The sequence below is a fragment of the Saccopteryx leptura genome, chromosome 1 (genome assembly GCF_036850995.1).
Source record: "Saccopteryx leptura isolate mSacLep1 chromosome 1, mSacLep1_pri_phased_curated, whole genome shotgun sequence".
NCBI lineage: Eukaryota > Metazoa > Chordata > Mammalia > Chiroptera > Emballonuridae > Saccopteryx > Saccopteryx leptura.
The window spans coordinates 194,460,553-194,477,937 of record NC_089503.1 but is presented as its reverse complement, the minus strand read 5'-3'; the positions used below and the strand labels follow the sequence as shown (position 1 = coordinate 194,477,937).

Genomic DNA, 17,385 nt, shown 5'->3' with positions numbered 1-17,385 from the left:
GAGAAATGCAAATCAAAACTGCAATGAGATACCACCTCACACCTGTTAGATTAGCTATTATTAACAAGACAGGTAATAGCAAATGTTGGAGAGGCTGTGGAGAAAAAGGAACCCTCATACACTGTTGGTGGGAATGTAAAGTAGTACAACCATTATGGAAGAAAGTATGGTGGTTCCTCAAAAAACTGAAAATAGAACTACCTTATGACCAAGCAATCCCTCTACTGGGTATATACCCCAAAACCTCAGAAACATTGATACGTAAAGACACATGCAGCCCCATGTTCATTGCAGCATTGTTCACAGTGGCCGGGACATGGAAACAACCAAAAAGCCTGTCAATAGATGACTGGATAAAGTAGATGTGGCACATATACACTATGGAATACTCCTCAGCCATAAGAAATGATGACATCGGATCATTTACAGCAAAATGGTGGGATCTTGATAACATGATACGAAGTGAAATAAGTAAATCAGAAAAAAACAGGAACTGCATTATTCCATACGTAGGTGGGACATAAAAGTGAAACTAAGAGACATTGATGGGAGTGTGGTGGTTGCGGGGGGAGGGGGGAAAGGGAGAGGGAAAGGGGGAGGGGGACGGGCACGGGGAAAACTAGATAGAAGGTGATGGAGGACAATCTGACTTTGGGTGATGGGTATGCAACGTGGTTGAAGGACAAGATAACCTGGACTTGTTGATCTTTGAATATATGTATCCTGATTTATTGATGTCGCCCCATTAAAAAAATAAAATTATAATAAAAAAAATTCCATTTGAGATCAAAGAATGTGAATGGTGGCTTTTTATGAGAGCATGGGTCACAGTCAGCAAACAGGACTGGAAGTCTAGGCACTGAAGATACAGCAATGAACAGGGTAGGAGAATACTTCGCCATCATGAGACTCACCATCTGGCAGAGCACTTTGTTACACAAGAAAAGACCTTTTTTTTAAAAAAAATGTATTCATTTTAGAGAGGTGGGATGGGGGAGGGGGAGAGAGAGATAAGGGAGGAGCAGGAAGCATCAATTCCCATATGTGCCTTGACCAGGCAAACCCAGGGTTTCAAACCAGCGACCTCATTGTTCCAGGTTGACGCTTTATCCACTGCGCCACCACAGGTCAGGCCAAGAAAAGACCTTACATAGTGAGTTTTCCTACAAATCAAGTACTTGGGTACCCATGAGACCTGTGATGCAGAGACAGACACTGAACCTCTCGACATGCTGATGAGCGTGGCTAGAGACTGAACATCAGGAAAATCCAAGGAGACATCTCACTCTTGTGAGAAAAGTTACCAGATATATAAAAAAATACACATTCACAAAAGTTGCTCATACTTCAGATAAATTTATCAAGTATTTCCTGGGCACTCACTCTTTGCACTGAGTGTAGCAAGTCAAAATATTCTTTGCAAACTCAGTTGCAAGTGAACATTAGAACAGAGGGATTAAAGGCATGAATTCTCCACACAGGTGCCCTCCACTTTTTCCTATCCTTTGATAATTAAGAACTTCTTTTCAGTTATGTTCTTAACATTTGAGTAACATTTGGCCTTAATTCAAATTTGACTCCTTTACCTCCTCATAGAGAATTCATACTTCTTGAAGATTTACACAGAGATCACCTACTCCACTAGATTATCTCTGGGCCCTTTATACCCTCCCTTTAGCACACGCTGTATCCCAGCAAGCTACCTCCTTACACATGCATCTACTGATGTGAACACATCCTCTACTAAAGCTCCAGTCACTTGAATAGGAGGGACCTTGTTCAGTCCCAGAGCCTGCAGAGTATGGTACTGCCATGCAGTGGTACCCTGAAAGAGGACATTGCCTTAAAAAAGGGAGGTAACCGAGAATGGGCGTGGTGCCCTAGAATGGGGCATTGCCCTCAAGAAATGTTCACACAATGAATTGCTGACCGCTCTGTGAAATGAATCTTACTGCTTCAAAAATGACATCATTTGTTCTGAGAGGATATATTTATGAAAATGTAATATATAAATACAATAAAACAATGAGATTTCAATAAGCCTCATTTAATGCAGCCAAAATCCATTCAAGCAAATCCAGCTAAGTGCAAGGAAAACAGGGAGACTTAAAACTTGTGGTAATGATGCCAAAAATGGCCCTCTAGTAGCCATTTAATTAAATGCAATAATCTTCTCAAATATGTACATAATTCTGGAAATATAACTCTGACTTTATAAATCACTTTAAATTTCATTTCCTCAAATCTTGTCATCTGCTGATGGATGATAATCTGTATTTATTTAATGTTTCATTAAAATACTATGGAAATAGGGAAACATTAACTTTCTATATTATATTATGTTACATTAGATTATTCATATTACAGTGTTACATATGTAAAAACACCTTATTAGCCACACAATGTGAGCATACCCCAGCTTCATCTTATTGATGGTATTGGTGTTATATAAGTGGTCAGGATAGGGACAGGAGATCATCAAATAATACAAAACAGGATATGCTTTACAAAACACTTAGATGATAAAATTACTGCAATGACAGGGTGTTTTAATACTTTATATGCCATGTCAGGTAGGTGCTGTTATGAAGACCCAAGACAGATGGTACTGTGGGGTCCTTCTGTGTCATTTTGCTGAGTGGACCTATTGAGAAATAGAGACTTTCTGTGTTGCTAATATTTTACTTAAGCCATAGGGTCCCTTATACAAAAATATATCTCACTAATGGATAATGTTTTAAATATTGCTGGCTTGGGAATTCTTGTACAAAGATAACAAATGAGAAACTCAAACACACAGGAAGCCGGATTGTTTAAAATAGGATATAACTATAAAGTTAAAGAAACTATTTTCTCATGGCTTTAGTATCATATCATTGTTCTTCTCCAAATGTATATGTTATTGTTGATCAAAAATCTGATAAAAGCAAAAGCTTATACAAGTAACAAAAAATTCAAATATCAAACCAGTGAAAAATGATATATCAATGTTTTCATGAGCAGTAATAAAGCACAAAACATTTCAAATCAGGTGTAACTCCTGAAATTTTTGGTAGGATGACTAAAAATTAAGTATATAATCCTAATTATCTATATAATTTTGGAAATATTTTGAATAACATAACAAAACAATAGCCTTAATTTCCCCCAAAACATTGTCTATATATTGCTACAAAATTACAAGCTTAGAAACTATATATATTAGATACTAAGCACCCAGGATAATATATTTTTTATTATAATGAATATGCTGAACACATAGCATTTTGTCTCATGGTTAAGAATTTAACACACATCCTTTTCTAAAAAATGTTTTTGCTTGAGTGAGGCAAATATTATTGAATCAACACAAAATCAAACCTGTTCCAGATGGAAAAGCACATTTGCTATATCCAGGACTCTCTCTACTGTCCTTTCAGGGTCCGAACTGTCTCCAGTCCTGTTTGGTAAGTCTTTGTACAGAGCCATTTGCCATCTAATAGCAGGATCCTCCAACTGCAGAGCAAAGAAAAAGTTCGGAAAACACAAGGTTACAATGTGAAGAGGGGAACACCCACTCTGAAGACTGCATCTACTATGAAGTGTTGAGCACAGCACAGCATCAAACACTACACAAAGTCAACACAAAGGAGGACCTTGTGCTTAAGAAATTAATGTTCTAGTGTAAAGACAAACATTAAACAGTTTACAACTGTGATGAGGACTACTGAAAAGAAATGTAAGACACCATGAGGCTTAACCTACTCTGTTGGTTGGGAAGATTTCCCTCAACAAGTGATGTGCCAGCTAGGATGTAAGGATGAGTGGAGATAGTTAGGAAAAGGCAGTTCTTGAACCCTTTCTTTCACAGCCCAACCATGAAAGATGCACATATTTACTTTCATAGACAGTGACATAAGATTGCGTTTATCTGTAAATATAAGGACTCTACAACAGAACTTAGTCTCACTAAAACAAAAATATCAGTTCATATAAGTCCATGGAGGGCTATACTATCATATTCTTATAGAAAAGGAGTCTACCCATTCTTCTTTTCAATACTGTCAAATTTCCTGAGTGAAAGATTTAACTGAATTTTCTATGTTTTTAACACAGATTATTATTAACCACCTAACTGACAAATAAAGGCATCTTTACAGGGGCAAAAGCATGTTGCTTCAAAAAACCCCAAAAAAACAAAACAAAAACCAAATGTAGGTTCTGGCTGGCTGGGTCAGTGGGAGCGTGTCAGCCTGGTGTGTGGATGTCCTGGGTTCAATTCCTGGTCAGGGCACACAGGAGAAGCGACCATCTGCTTCTCTACCCCTCCCTTCACCCTTCTCTCTCTCTCTCTTCTCCTCCCACAGCCATGGCTCAAATGGTTCAAGCACATCAGCCTCAAGTGATGAGTATGGCTCTGTGGAGCCTCCCACTCAGACACTAAAAATAGCTCAGTTGCGAGCATGGCCCCAGATAGGCAGAGCATCAGCCCCAGAGGATGCCATGTGGATCCTGGTAGGGGCGTATGCAGGAGTCTGAAGTTTGTCTCTCTATCTCCCCTCCTGTCATTTGGAAAAAAAGAAAAAAAATACATCTATATAAAAAAAATACAGTGTACTCTGCCATTAAAACCGGGCAAAGCAATCCCTAGCTCCCTTCCCCTTTAACATTTCCATTAAAAATGGAAGACCAGGGGCAGGAAGAAGTGAACAGACAATATTGAAACCTCACAGTTCCTCGCCCAGGAAGTCTAACCTGAAATGTCAAACATTAACTTCCATCTGAAGGCAAACACAGAGAGAGAGCTTCGTATACCAGGTGGCTTGTGAGCACCAGGTGTCCTGCAGTAAAACAAAGTGCTTTTTCTTCTCATACTTTTTTCATCTGAGGACCGTTTGGTACTTCTAGATCTGCACACTTACTTATAGTTGGCAAAATAAGTTTAATCCTTATTCTAATATAAAATTATTCTCTCCATCCCCAGAATTACCATTTCAACAAGATCAAGACAATGTATTCAAGAAGGAGCTTGTAACAGAAGACTCCATGTTTTGCACTCTGTCTCCCTAATACATGTGCCTACCCGCCCAACATAAAAAACACAGAATGAAATGTCAAGAGTGTGTATGCATTACCTCTTTATAGTCAGGCCTGATTCATCAGGAGGGGAAATATTAATTACAAACATGTTTCCTTCCTTTCTTCCTGACTCCTCAATATCAACACTGGTCGCCCAAAGAATTCCTCCCAGTGACCCCTAGAATATAATGGAAGAGTTTCCTTCTGCTCAGCCACGCATAACCTTTTTTATTGGACCGTTTCCCTGAAAGCAGCAGAAACCCCTTCTTGAGAGTCACTGGACTGTCCTGTCTCTGCTCAGCAGTGCTTTCCTATGACGGTCCTCAGTGTGGCCTCTAGTCCCCCAGGGATCCTGAGGGCCTTTCGGGGGCACATGCTGTCTTCAGACACCCATGTGTGTAGCATGAACTCCTCACTGCAGGTTCCGCTGAAGATTTTATGAAGATTTTTTTAAATGTGCAAAATCTTTGGCTGTCTGGAAAGAGATCATGGTCTAATAGTCTCCTTCTGGAAAGTCCTTCCTCGGGGGTACTGGGCACACCTAGTGTGCATGACAACTGCTCTGAGTATCTGTACTTGTGAGTGCCATAAGGCACAGCCTCACCTTTATCATATTATAGTCCAATGTATTAAAAAGAATGAGAGTTGGGTCTTGGAAAGACATATATTATATAGTAGTTACTACTTTAAGACATTTGGATACTTTCATAATTTAAAAAATTCCTCAGAAGGGATGCAAGAATAGAAAACAGTTAAAATGATGAAGTGCTAGACTTCTTACATTTCATAACAGGTTTTGTGAACAAATGAAGAATTACCCTAGTATCAAAAAATTTCCAAGTAACAATCCAGGCTTCCTGGAATACAAAAACTAACTACTTCCAGCCATTATTTTTAGTATGCATTAAAAAGTAGGTGTTACCAGTGGTTTCCATTTGTGTTTTCTCTAAAAGTACACTTGTTTTTCTAGATAACTGAATTATCCCTATTATAGAAATTCTTAACATCTTCTATGTACTAATGACTTGTAAATACAGTATGCATGTCTAATTTCTAAGCCCTAGATGTAATATTTCAAATTCTTACAGATATCTGTCTCCATGTACTAAGGGTCTTCAAATTCAGGTAGACAAAGAAAATGTCTAACCTTCATTCACTTCAACTGCTGACGTTTTTTCAAGGTCTGACAATCTGATGATCTACTTTAAAAAATGCATTTGTTCTCTAGAGGGTCTTTAATACAAAAAGGTTTCCAAGTAGGGCAGTGACTGATTAAAATAATACATTTTCACTATCCTAATTGCTCCAATAACATTATTTGGAGTACTGTTCTAAAGAGAGAACTACCAATGTATAGACACTAAATGTGCTTTAGAACATCTCTGGCTTACCTTGCCTTGTAAATGGATATTACTGCGGATGACGTCCCGGACTTCATCCTCAGTGTCTTTCTGTCAAGAAATAAACGTTACCCAGGAGTCTTATGAAGTATCACCTGTTAGGAGTCAGTAGAAATCACACACACCTCCTTCCAAACAGTGTGTGTCTGACAATATCTTTATAGAATTTTAATGCATGCCACAAACGTGGGGAGTCTCTCTCTTGCTACTGCTGTGACCTGAAACACTAACACGCTTGAACTCCATAGTAAATTCACAAGACTCAATGGAACTGAGTTTCCAGTTCACAAGGTGGGGAGGGTGAACTGTTTCCTGAGGTGCAAACAGAGGTAAGTCTCTCCATGAAGCATCCACAAAGAAATTTAGCACTTAAAACACGCCCCACCGTGCAGCGCCTGGGAGCACACGCAGAGAATCAGGTATCAGACAACAGCCAACAGACCCACCCCACGTGAGCAGCCACCCTGCCAATCTCCACTCATTTGCCCCATGCCAGATACACAGTAGGTGCCTCAGGGTACCCAGGCAGGAAGAACCTCACCTCCCATTTATATAAATATACACTAGTAATCCCATGTATAGTCTTGAAAAATTGCATCCTCATAAGAATAGCCATGAAAATGAAAAAATAGGCTCTAAAGAAATCTTGAGAACAGAAATCACAGCATATCTCACCACGATCAGCACAGCACACAACGCTCCTACCACTGAAAAATCACCCTTCATAAATCTGAATATACCGCTCATCTAAAATTTTACGTAGGAGATCATCTGAAATCCATTTTTTGTGACTTGTATCTTTCCCATGTGGTTCCTGAATGTGCCCTGAAGGCGATTAAACATAATTTAGAAATAAAACAGCCTGCAGAAAAATGAGAACAGGCAGTCGTTGTAGCTGAGTCCTAGGGCCTATGCAGAAAACCACTTAATAAAGCACTCAGCGCAGATGAGTGCAGGCACAGAGCCGGAGACAAAGGCGCTGGGGAGACTGGAGATCGGATGATAGGCAGCCGGCTGCAAATGGGATCTTACCATACTGAACCGATTCTTGGCCAGGGCAATGAGCTCCTGGTCCCCAGGGGCACAGATGTTCAACCCGATGGGCAGCAACCTCTTCAGAGCAGCCACGATGAGGGAGGTCTGCACGGAGTAGCGGTCTCCTTTCCGCCTCATTTTCTTCCGTTCCTGGTCAGAGACAGCTGCCTGCAGAACCAGGACAGGGATGTTGGGCTCTGTTGCTGCTTTTCTCCCAGAATCGTGAACCTTTCTAACTTGACTGGTTTCATATTCCTCATTCTCTGCTGGTCTCTATTTTTGGAGTCCTACTGATAATGCTTTTTCTCTTTCCTTCTAGGCATCTTTGCTAATCTTAAATCCTAACCTTAGAATCCCAGGTTATTACAATTCACTGGTATGCATCTCTATATAATTTTAGAAGAAACATGCAGATTGTAATTCCAGAGAAGCTTATGGATAAATGAAAACTCCATGGTAACTTTAGATATTATATGTTTTACAATTTTAAATACTTAAGAAGAAAAACATGGTGTGTTTTTGCTCTGACAAATGCCTGCTTCGCAGCACACATGCATGGTTTACACAACACTAGGATCAACTACATTTCCCTTCTATGTAGTCTTCAGACTTGTCTCCCCTGGGTCTTCACACTCATCTAGTGGAAACAGACATGATATACTAATCACATTACACAAAGATTTGAGATCATCTTTATGGGACCCATTCACAAGAGAGGACAGCCATGCTACCTCGGGGCCTGTCATGCTTCTGAGGGTCACCTCAAATGTCAGAGTCTAATTTTCACTGGGGAATGAGTATTCTTCTTTCCACTGAGGGTATGTTCTAATGTCAAAATTTAAATAATTGTCCCATATTCACTTCTTTGTTCATGCCAAATATCTTTGTAACAGTAAACCAAACACTGAAGATATTTCCATAGAAATGATATAATAGTTTTGGACTATTGAGAAAAAAACAGAAGAGGTTTTAATATACTTGCTTTTCCCAAAAGAAGGCAAAATATATCACAACAGAATGTGGAAAGTTTTTCTCATAAGTAGGGAAACAACAGAATCATTCAGCTTACATATTATATTGTGTTAATTATATAACATATTATAATATATTATATTAATATATTGTATCAAATCTATTATAAGAATCATATTAAATTGCTAAAGAGATATACTTGTGTAGGGGTCCTATCTTTGTACCAATTTCTAAAAGATTATTTCACTAAGTTTAGTAGAAAAAGCATAGTTTAAAATTATTTGTACTATTAAACTGATTAACTCATAAAATAATGAGTCAGTGGTTTTAAATGAGCTCTTTGCTAAAAGAAAACATAATCACAATGATAAAAATAATTACCCAAATGAACTACCACCCTAAAAATTAAACAAATGGATACAAATTATGCCAACATTTTTCTGTCCAATACTGGTAATTTAGTTTCAGTAAAACAATACTATTTAATATGTTAAAGTATTTTATTGGAGTTGGAGTTTTCTTTGATTTTAACTTGTAGGGTTCTTTTGGTTTGTGGTTGTATAAACAGAAGAAGCTTATACCTGATTTGATATTTATAAACATTTAAGTGATCTTACAACCTAACACAAAACTGCTCGATTTTGAGAACACTAAATAAATTAATTCCTACTTATGCCGAAGGAATAACTTTGCTGTCTATGCCACAGGAAATCCGTAAACTGAAGGGAGAGGTCAATGCCTCCCTGAACAGAGATGGCGATGGGGTCCACTGCCAGGATGTGGAAGTGAAACCTATAAGTAATCCCATGATGGGGTCCACTGCCAGGATGTGGAAGTGAAACCTATAAGTAATCCCATATGCTCATGTGCATCTATTGGCAGGTTTTGTTTATGTGTTTGTTTGGTGCCTGTTTTGTTCCATTTTGTACACACAGATCCAAGCACTATGCCTTGCCCACAGGAGTTCAATAATGTGAGACCTGTTAGAGCTATTAAATATGTATACTGTTGCATTTGCAGTCAATTCTCTGACATTGGAATCAGATGGCTATGCATTAAGCTGGTCACCTAGTAGGCATGTTCAAGGAGGATGGTAGAATAAGCTGGGCCATCTCTTAAATCAATCTAGTTCAGGAGGCTGAGGGTGGATCTGTCTGCCCTTTGATGTCTCAGGCACATGGCTGAGGTCTTGTCACAAAAGTCCCTGAGCTCTGCATCTTTCTGTTCTTGGCAATGCGTAGGAACAGCTCCCTGCTCATTTCAGCTTCAGAGGTGAGTCCTAGGGCCACCCTCCTGCTGGCACTAGACCAAACAGCATAGCTTTGGGGACAGAAGGTATTTATCCCCTGATGACATCCGACTGGGGGGGTCCTTCATGCCATCTATTGTCAGTAGAGCACCTCAGTGATTCTGATAAAACAGCAATTAACCTGCTATAGTGGAATAATCCATTGCATGACCTTGGATGGGAACACAGCCAATAAGAAAAGAATGTTTTGCCAACAGAATTGTTTTGTGATTCGAAGGCAAGTCACTGAAACAAGTCTATGCGACCAAAAGTGGATGCTAGACTCTCTTCTCAGTAAAACATTCTCATAAGATTTTACTGCTCCCTTCAAGGCTATTCCTTGAGATAAAAGAAAGGAATGTTGTGAGAACCATAGAAGCAATAACAGTTAATGCCTTTTGATATTGTATTGTTAGTAAGCTATCATGCAGATGTACTCCATGTATCTTTAAGTAAAAGTTATGTTTGATGCTATGCCAATTTCTCAGTAAACAAGCTCTTTGAAATCTTGTGAATAAAAATAGGACACAGCACGAACTCGGCGCCATTTGCCTGAGTGAGCAGTGGTCCTTTGCTAGTTCACTGACATTTCATCTGCTGATCTCTCTCTGCGCCCTCGACTCACAACAACCACCTGCTATATGGCCAACAGAGTGGCTCTTGGATCTGTCCAAATGCTGACACACGTGTCACCATGACTCCCTTAGGACAAGAATACAAAATATTAGTATATGTGACTCCATTGTTTGAACTAGAAACATTATTTCTGGGGGGAAGATTTATTGCATTTATGTAATATAAAATTACATATACAAACCATAATAAAAGTAAAATATGCACAGATGCAAAATAAAATAAAAGGAACCAAAGCAAAATCACTAATGTCTAAATTTTTCATCAATGTTATTTGCTTTCAAACTTGTCTGAAAGTGTCAGCAGTCATATATGACAAAGCAGAGAAATTCACCAACACTTCCAATTCACACCCCGTAGAGCGTGGACTGCCTTTCCAGCCACTCCTGGAACAGGTCTCCCGTGCTCCTGAGAACAGTGACCATGTTTCTTGTGTTTCAGGAGCACAGTCACGTAAAGCAAGGACATGAGTTCCAGGTGTACAAGCTCAGCCAGCTTCAGCTCTGGTGTGCATGTCAGCATGTCAACATGGCACTTCAAACTCCAGATAAGACTAGAGGCACTGAGGGGTGCTAGTCCATTGTCCTGGGGTTGCCAATGCAGCTGACCAGGCAAGTGGTTGGACAAGCACTCCTCCATGACTTGCTGAGTTGGGAGGGATTGAACTCCTCGGCCAGAGGGCTGGACTGTTGTTTACCTTAGCCTCTTCCTGTTACTCATGGAATATAATCATTTTCTTAGTGATAATTTAGAGGTAAAGGCATATATTTTAGTATATGTGCAGCCAAAGTGAGCACTAAAGGCATATATTTTAAAGTGTTTTGAAAAAAAGTTCCAGCCCTGGCCAATGAGCTAAGTGGATAAGAGTCAGCCCAGTGTGTGGATATCCTGGGTTTGATTCTCAGTCAGAGCACATAGGAGAAGCGACTGTTTTCTTTTTCACCCTCTACTTTCTCTCTCTCTCTTCTACTCCCTCAGCCATGGCTCAGTTGGAGCAAATTGGCCCTGGGCACTGAGGATGGCTCAATGGCCTCACCTCAGGCGCTAAAATAGCTCAGTTGCAGAGCAACGGAGCAATGGTCCCAGATGGGCACAGCATTGCCCCATAGGAGGCTTGCCCGGTGGATCCTGGTTGGGGCACATGTGAAAGTCTGTCTGTCTGCCTCCCCACTTCTCACTTAAGAAAAACAAAATAATAATAAATAAAAGATAAAATAAAAAATAAAGAAAATTCCTCCCCCCATGTGTGATAGAAAACACAAATTGGGAGCATACCTCCCATCTTCTCTGTGAGCACCCAGAATTCAGCCATGTGCTTCTTAACGCAGCTAACTAGTTAGAGGTCTATGTATTTGGCACACATAATACACATATATTTACTCTTAGTGAATACAGTGCCTGCTCACCCCAACCCCTGCCAACAGCGGTTTTGCTGTCAATGGATTCAGTTCCAGCAGTCAACTGTGGTCTGAAAATATTAAATGGAAAATCCCAGAAACAAAGAACTCAAAAGATATTTTGAGAGAGAGGGAGACCATACTCATATAACTTTACTACAGTATATTGTTACAACTGTTCTATTTTATTATGATTGTTGTTGCTAATCTCTTACTGTGTCTAATTTATGAACTAAACTTTATCATATGTATTTTTGGATAAAAAAAGTATTTACAGGGTCAGGTACTGTCTATGGTTTCAGGTATCCAGTGAGGCACTTGGAATGTGTCCCCATAGATGGGGGGGGGGTGTGACTATACATGATATTGACTAGTTATGTGCATAATGTACTGACTGGCAACTCTGCAAGTGGGTGTGACTATGTGTGTTTTAAGCATGTCTTTTTATTCTAACACTTTGACATCCTGGGGCTTTGCTGACCCTTGACTGCCCTTCCCAGTGTGAGTTAGTTCCTAGAGATAGGGAGTTACTTGTCTCCAAGCACGTCTTTCATATATAAGCCAAGCAATCTAGAATCCATATTTCCCAATCACCTCCTCTACCTGGATCCGATCTGCCTATCCCAATCACCCAGGGCAGGTACCCGAACCCAGGGTCAGCCCCTAGGATGCAGAGCCCTGAAATTACTCAAACGCCAATTCTACACCTGCTCATGCTGCCTTACCTGTTTGTTTCAGCAGAAAACAAAATAAAGGTTCTTTCCTGCATTTTCCTCTTTCCTGACTGACCCTGGGGCTTCCCTGCACACCCCACCATAGAAAATCTTCTGTATCTAGGGAACTGTGAGTGACAGTCATTTCCACGTCTGCATATCACACCCTGAGGGGGGTGTTCAGTAAACATCACCAAATCTATAAAATTCCAGTTATAAACCTTCCAAAAATCTAAAAAGCAACAAAGTTGTATTCAGACATTTTCTTGCACTGTGAAACAGTATATAAATAAATACCTTTGACATCTTAGACTTGGTGTCAGTAATAAGAAAAGACATATTGTTGATTTCATTCTGGACGACAAAATTCTGCTCTTCTCTTTTAAAATTCTGAGAAGTTGCAAAGGAAATTTCAGTTAAAATCACATAAATGAGAATTCCATGTGATCAGAGGCTGCACAGGACCCAAAAGTTTCCACAAAGATAAATATTAATTTGATACATGAAACTTACCAAGAAAGGGAACAAGTATGTGTTGAATATTCAATGAAGGCGCTTGGCTTGGGGCAACAACTCTGGGGACTAGGTATAAATACGTGTGTTGCACAGGTAGGAAAACTAAGGTTTAGAAAATTTAAGTAACACAGATACACATCTACCACAGGCAAAATGAATACTCAACCCCAATTACGCTGGGGAAAGCAAATCCTGTCTCCCAGGATAAACACAGACTTCCCAAGGGCTCTCACAACTGAGATAAAACTTTCCATCCTGCCAGATATTACATCTGCTTTTTCAAATTCCATACTATTTCTTCATTCACTTTTAATTTAGGGACAGAGAAACCCTGGCAAAGTGAAGTATCTGAGCGGCAGTAGTAGAGAAAACACCGCAAACAAAAGCAGAAATAATCCCTGTTTTAAACAGAGGTTAACGATCTAACTGTGTGCTTTCCTTTATTACATTAGCGAATCCAAAATGAAAAATGCTATTGTGAGCTTCTGAAAATGTTAGTAAATTATGAATAATCAAAGATTTTGTGTGAAGAACTGAAAAGACAAAGCCTCGACATTCATTCAGCATTTACCCTCTGGTGTCACCATCAGTACTAACATGGCTGCCATAGAGTGTCATATTTACATATTTGGGGAAGTATATGACACACATAAAGAGGTCTGTGTTTAAATATATTCATACTATTCAAAAGCACATATTCAGGTCTTTTTTGTTATTGAAAGTATCATTAGACATTAATCTAAAAACCTACTGATCATGATAAATTTTGTTGTTGCAAAATTTTGTCTTGCATACAAACTTTAAAATCCTTTAAAAACTTTAAAAAGTTTCACTGGTAATTTAGTGAGTGATAAGGTTGAAAAGTCTCAGTACTTAAAGGAAAAATGTGTAGCTTTTCTTCAGTGATTTACTCTTGGGCTCTAACGTGTCCCCTTAATGTGAGTGACACAGGGTTGGAAATCACTGGCTTTTATTTAGAGGAACGTTCATTTCTTGTGACATCACAGAAAACAAATGTTGATGTGAAGACACAAATTCACACGGTAAAAAAACAAAGCCATATTTTATATATTATTTCTGTGTGATGGTACTTTTAATGTAGGTTTATATATATATATATATATACATTTGGTATTGAGTTTAACAGACTCCTCAAGGTAGGCAATAAATACTATTTATATACTAAATATTAGGTATGAAAATTTTGTTAGAAAACAGAACATTTTCAAAGCAATCTGATCTGTTTAACAATTTGATGAAATAAACTGGGAAGACTCCTCAGAAGATGAAACTGACATTGAGGTGTGTGGTTTTTATTTTCTTTGACAATAATTTGGAACAATAATAAATGCTCATTACTCACATTCTACTAGTTATTGAAAATTATAGAATACTATAAAGTTTTTCTTAGTATTAAAATCTTTTTCAGATTTAAAAACAGATAGTTCTACTTGCAACATACAAAGTAGTGAACATTCACTAGTTCTACCAACAAGGTTCCCAGCAAGGGCTTTATTTTGTTCTAACATATGAGCTAATGAAATTTCTATAGAAACACAAGTGTGCAGTGACAGAAAGTGAAGGCAGTGATGACACACGTGTGTCCTATGAAAACGCAAGTCTATGTCAGCATTTCCCAAACTGAGGCTGAGCGCTCCCGGAGGAGGTGACAGCAAAACGCCACTGTCCCTACCTCCACCTCACCTGAGATTTAGGGCAAACATAAGACGTGTATGGGGTATGATTAAAATTCCTGTGATTTATTTTAAGATAAATTTAAAACTCAAAAGAAGGTTTATTTTGCCTCAAACTCACCAGAGGAACCTACCAGTTAGGTGACACCCAGCAGACAAGTTTGAGAAACTCTAAGGGGTGGAAAATTGGCTAAATTTTTAAAAGCCCTTAACATAGTCCAAACAGTAAGCAGTGTTTGTATTTTCCTACTTACGTGGGACTTTGACCAGTAGATGAACACCTCGGCCACCATGTGGAAAAGGTCCTCTGCTTCTGGGTTGGGCTCTTTGAGCCACTTGGCCCTGGTCACAAAATAGATAAAGTGGTTCCTCAGGCACTACTTCAAGCTGAATCTGAAACCAGGTAACTCAGGGCAGCATGTTCCCACAGAGCACATACTGCCTTAAGTCACAGATGTAACATTTAGCACATTTTAAACATCAGAACTGTCAAACCGCTAACTTCTTACTTGCAAAACACAAATTGCTCCTGGCTGCCCTGATTGCAACTTTAAGATGCTCCATGGGGGAGAAAAACACAAAGAAACAAAAAACCTTATCTAGAAACACTTGGTTAGAATCACCAACAAGCTCACCACTAAGGAGTCAGGGAATGAAGCCACTCACTTGTGATATGCAAACCCAGCAAGGTCACGATAGAATTAGAAAAATTCATCACTTTTGAACATTATACCTGTTATAGTCCACGAATCTAATCAGGAGAGGGTAGAAGGCATAGAGGTCTCTGGCCAGTGTGGTGAATTCATCAAGAATGAGAAGTTCGGCCTCGGACATGTCCCCCCTGGCCTCGGCTTTCAGATGGTCTTCTTCAGAAACCACCATTGCTGTTTTTTTCTTCAGCTTCTCCATTAATGGCAAGAAATGAGTTTTCAAGAGCTGAGGTTTCACTTTATTTATAATAGGCTGGGAGAATACTGTGAAGAGACATTAATGTTGCGCTCCACCCGGCACGTTTATTATCAGGAGGACAGACTGTAATTAGAACTTCAGCTCGATTCAAGGATTCAAGCCCTGCCCCAGGCCCCTGCCTCCAGGTCAAGTCCAAAACTGATTGTTGACTTGAATTTGAGGCATTTAATAATAAAAAAAAATTTCTCCCTAAAGGTAACACATATACATTGGGGAAATAAATAAAAGACAAATATTAAAGTCAACCGTAATCACCTTGCCCTACCTAAATGAGTCAGACATTTGTGTAGTTCATTGGAGTTTTATAAACAATCTCACAGATGTATATTTATATGCATTTCTGAATTCAATCTTTAAAATACTCTTTATTTTCTATGATATTGTGGTGTTGACACCTTACTGTTTAAAAATGGCCTGTATTCTGCTACACGATGTGCCCAGAGAGCCCTAGTCTAGTGGTGGGTATTTAAATTACTTCCAATTATTCCACATAACCAGGGCGATGGCACATAAACTGAAGCGTAAACACTTATGTGCATCTGTGGCCACCCTCCCCCACTCCTGCTCAGACAGATGACTGCAAGTGGGCCATTCCACAATCCTGCTTTCTCTCTGTCTGCAGAATCATTAGCTTGCACTGCTGTGTTTACTCACTGATCTTAGGATATCACAGAGAAAATGTTAACTCACTTAAAAGTAGTGACTATATGGAAAGTTACTCAATGCCTACTTTTTAAAAGAACTACGTGACATTTTAGCACAGAAGGAATTATTAACAAAGACCAAGATAGAAAAAGTCTCAGCTTCTGTATTTCAAATCTTTGGGTATGAAACCACTTGAAGTGGTCCATTCCTCCCCAACCCTTACCTGCCAGTCTCTTCATCCAGGCTCCCTCGTCAATCCCCAGGTTGTTATATATGATTTTCAGGATGTTCCCCAGGAGGGTGTTCATGTGCTCAGAGTTCAGGGCCGTGCAGCAAATTTCAGCCCTTTCTGGGTTGTTTTCGGGCCCATGATCCCACCAATGGGACATGTAGCTACAAAGCACGGGCAGGATGACTTCCATCACGTGCGGCATCTGCGTGTAGCGAATACCAGACTCGGCCAGCTCCACAATCTCTTCCATGAGTTTCTCCAAAGACGGTATATTTGGACAGACGTCTTCCACATTAGCTGGCAAATTGAGAGCTAAGGGAACACACACAAAAAGAGATGGTGCTCACTGAAATGACAGTCACAACAACTATCTCATTTGGCTTTTAGGACTCGGCACACCCTCACGCCTCCGCCTGCGCCCCTGTCCTTTCCCCATAGCAACGTTGTCAGCCTTTCTAGCCATCTGCTCCCACACTCACATCTGTTCCCCTTTCAGAGGAAGCTATTCTGTGGTCCCGCTGGGCATCCCAGCTGTGCCCCAGGTGGCCAGCCTGTCTCCCAGCATGCCCGCGCAGCTTGCATGCACAGCACCATCACCGACTGCCAGCAGCCTGGACGAGCTGGACTCCCTCCCGGGTCCTTTGGTTTCCAGATGCTCCTCGGTCCACAGCAGGGGTGGCTCGATTCTCCACCCCTCACACTTCACATCATGGGTAAAACTCCCTTTGCCCCAAACCCCCCTTTCCTAACTTCCCTGCATTCAGTCTGTCGTGACCCTCTTCTGAATCATCAGCCCACTTCATCCCTCTTTTCTCCCAGCTGAACTTTTAAAG

General features: G+C 39.9%; 1 protein-coding gene across 2 annotated transcripts in view; it reads right to left on the bottom strand.

Moving 5' to 3' along the window:
- Positions 1-17,385, bottom strand: part of LOC136404475 (ryanodine receptor 2-like) — a 650,806-nt gene that overhangs the window by 102,136 nt on the left and 531,285 nt on the right. For both annotated transcript variants that reach the window (XM_066383777.1, XM_066383773.1), the window contains 7 exons: positions 16,544-16,864; positions 15,440-15,680; positions 14,961-15,048; positions 12,794-12,886; positions 7,491-7,661; positions 6,450-6,509; positions 3,361-3,495 (listed from right to left, as the gene is read on the bottom strand). In XM_066383777.1, coding sequence (XP_066239874.1) covers positions 3,361-3,495; positions 6,450-6,509; positions 7,491-7,661; positions 12,794-12,886; positions 14,961-15,048; positions 15,440-15,680; positions 16,544-16,864 — 1,109 coding nt within the window. The remainder of the gene's footprint in view (positions 1-3,360; positions 3,496-6,449; positions 6,510-7,490; positions 7,662-12,793; positions 12,887-14,960; positions 15,049-15,439; positions 15,681-16,543; positions 16,865-17,385) is intronic.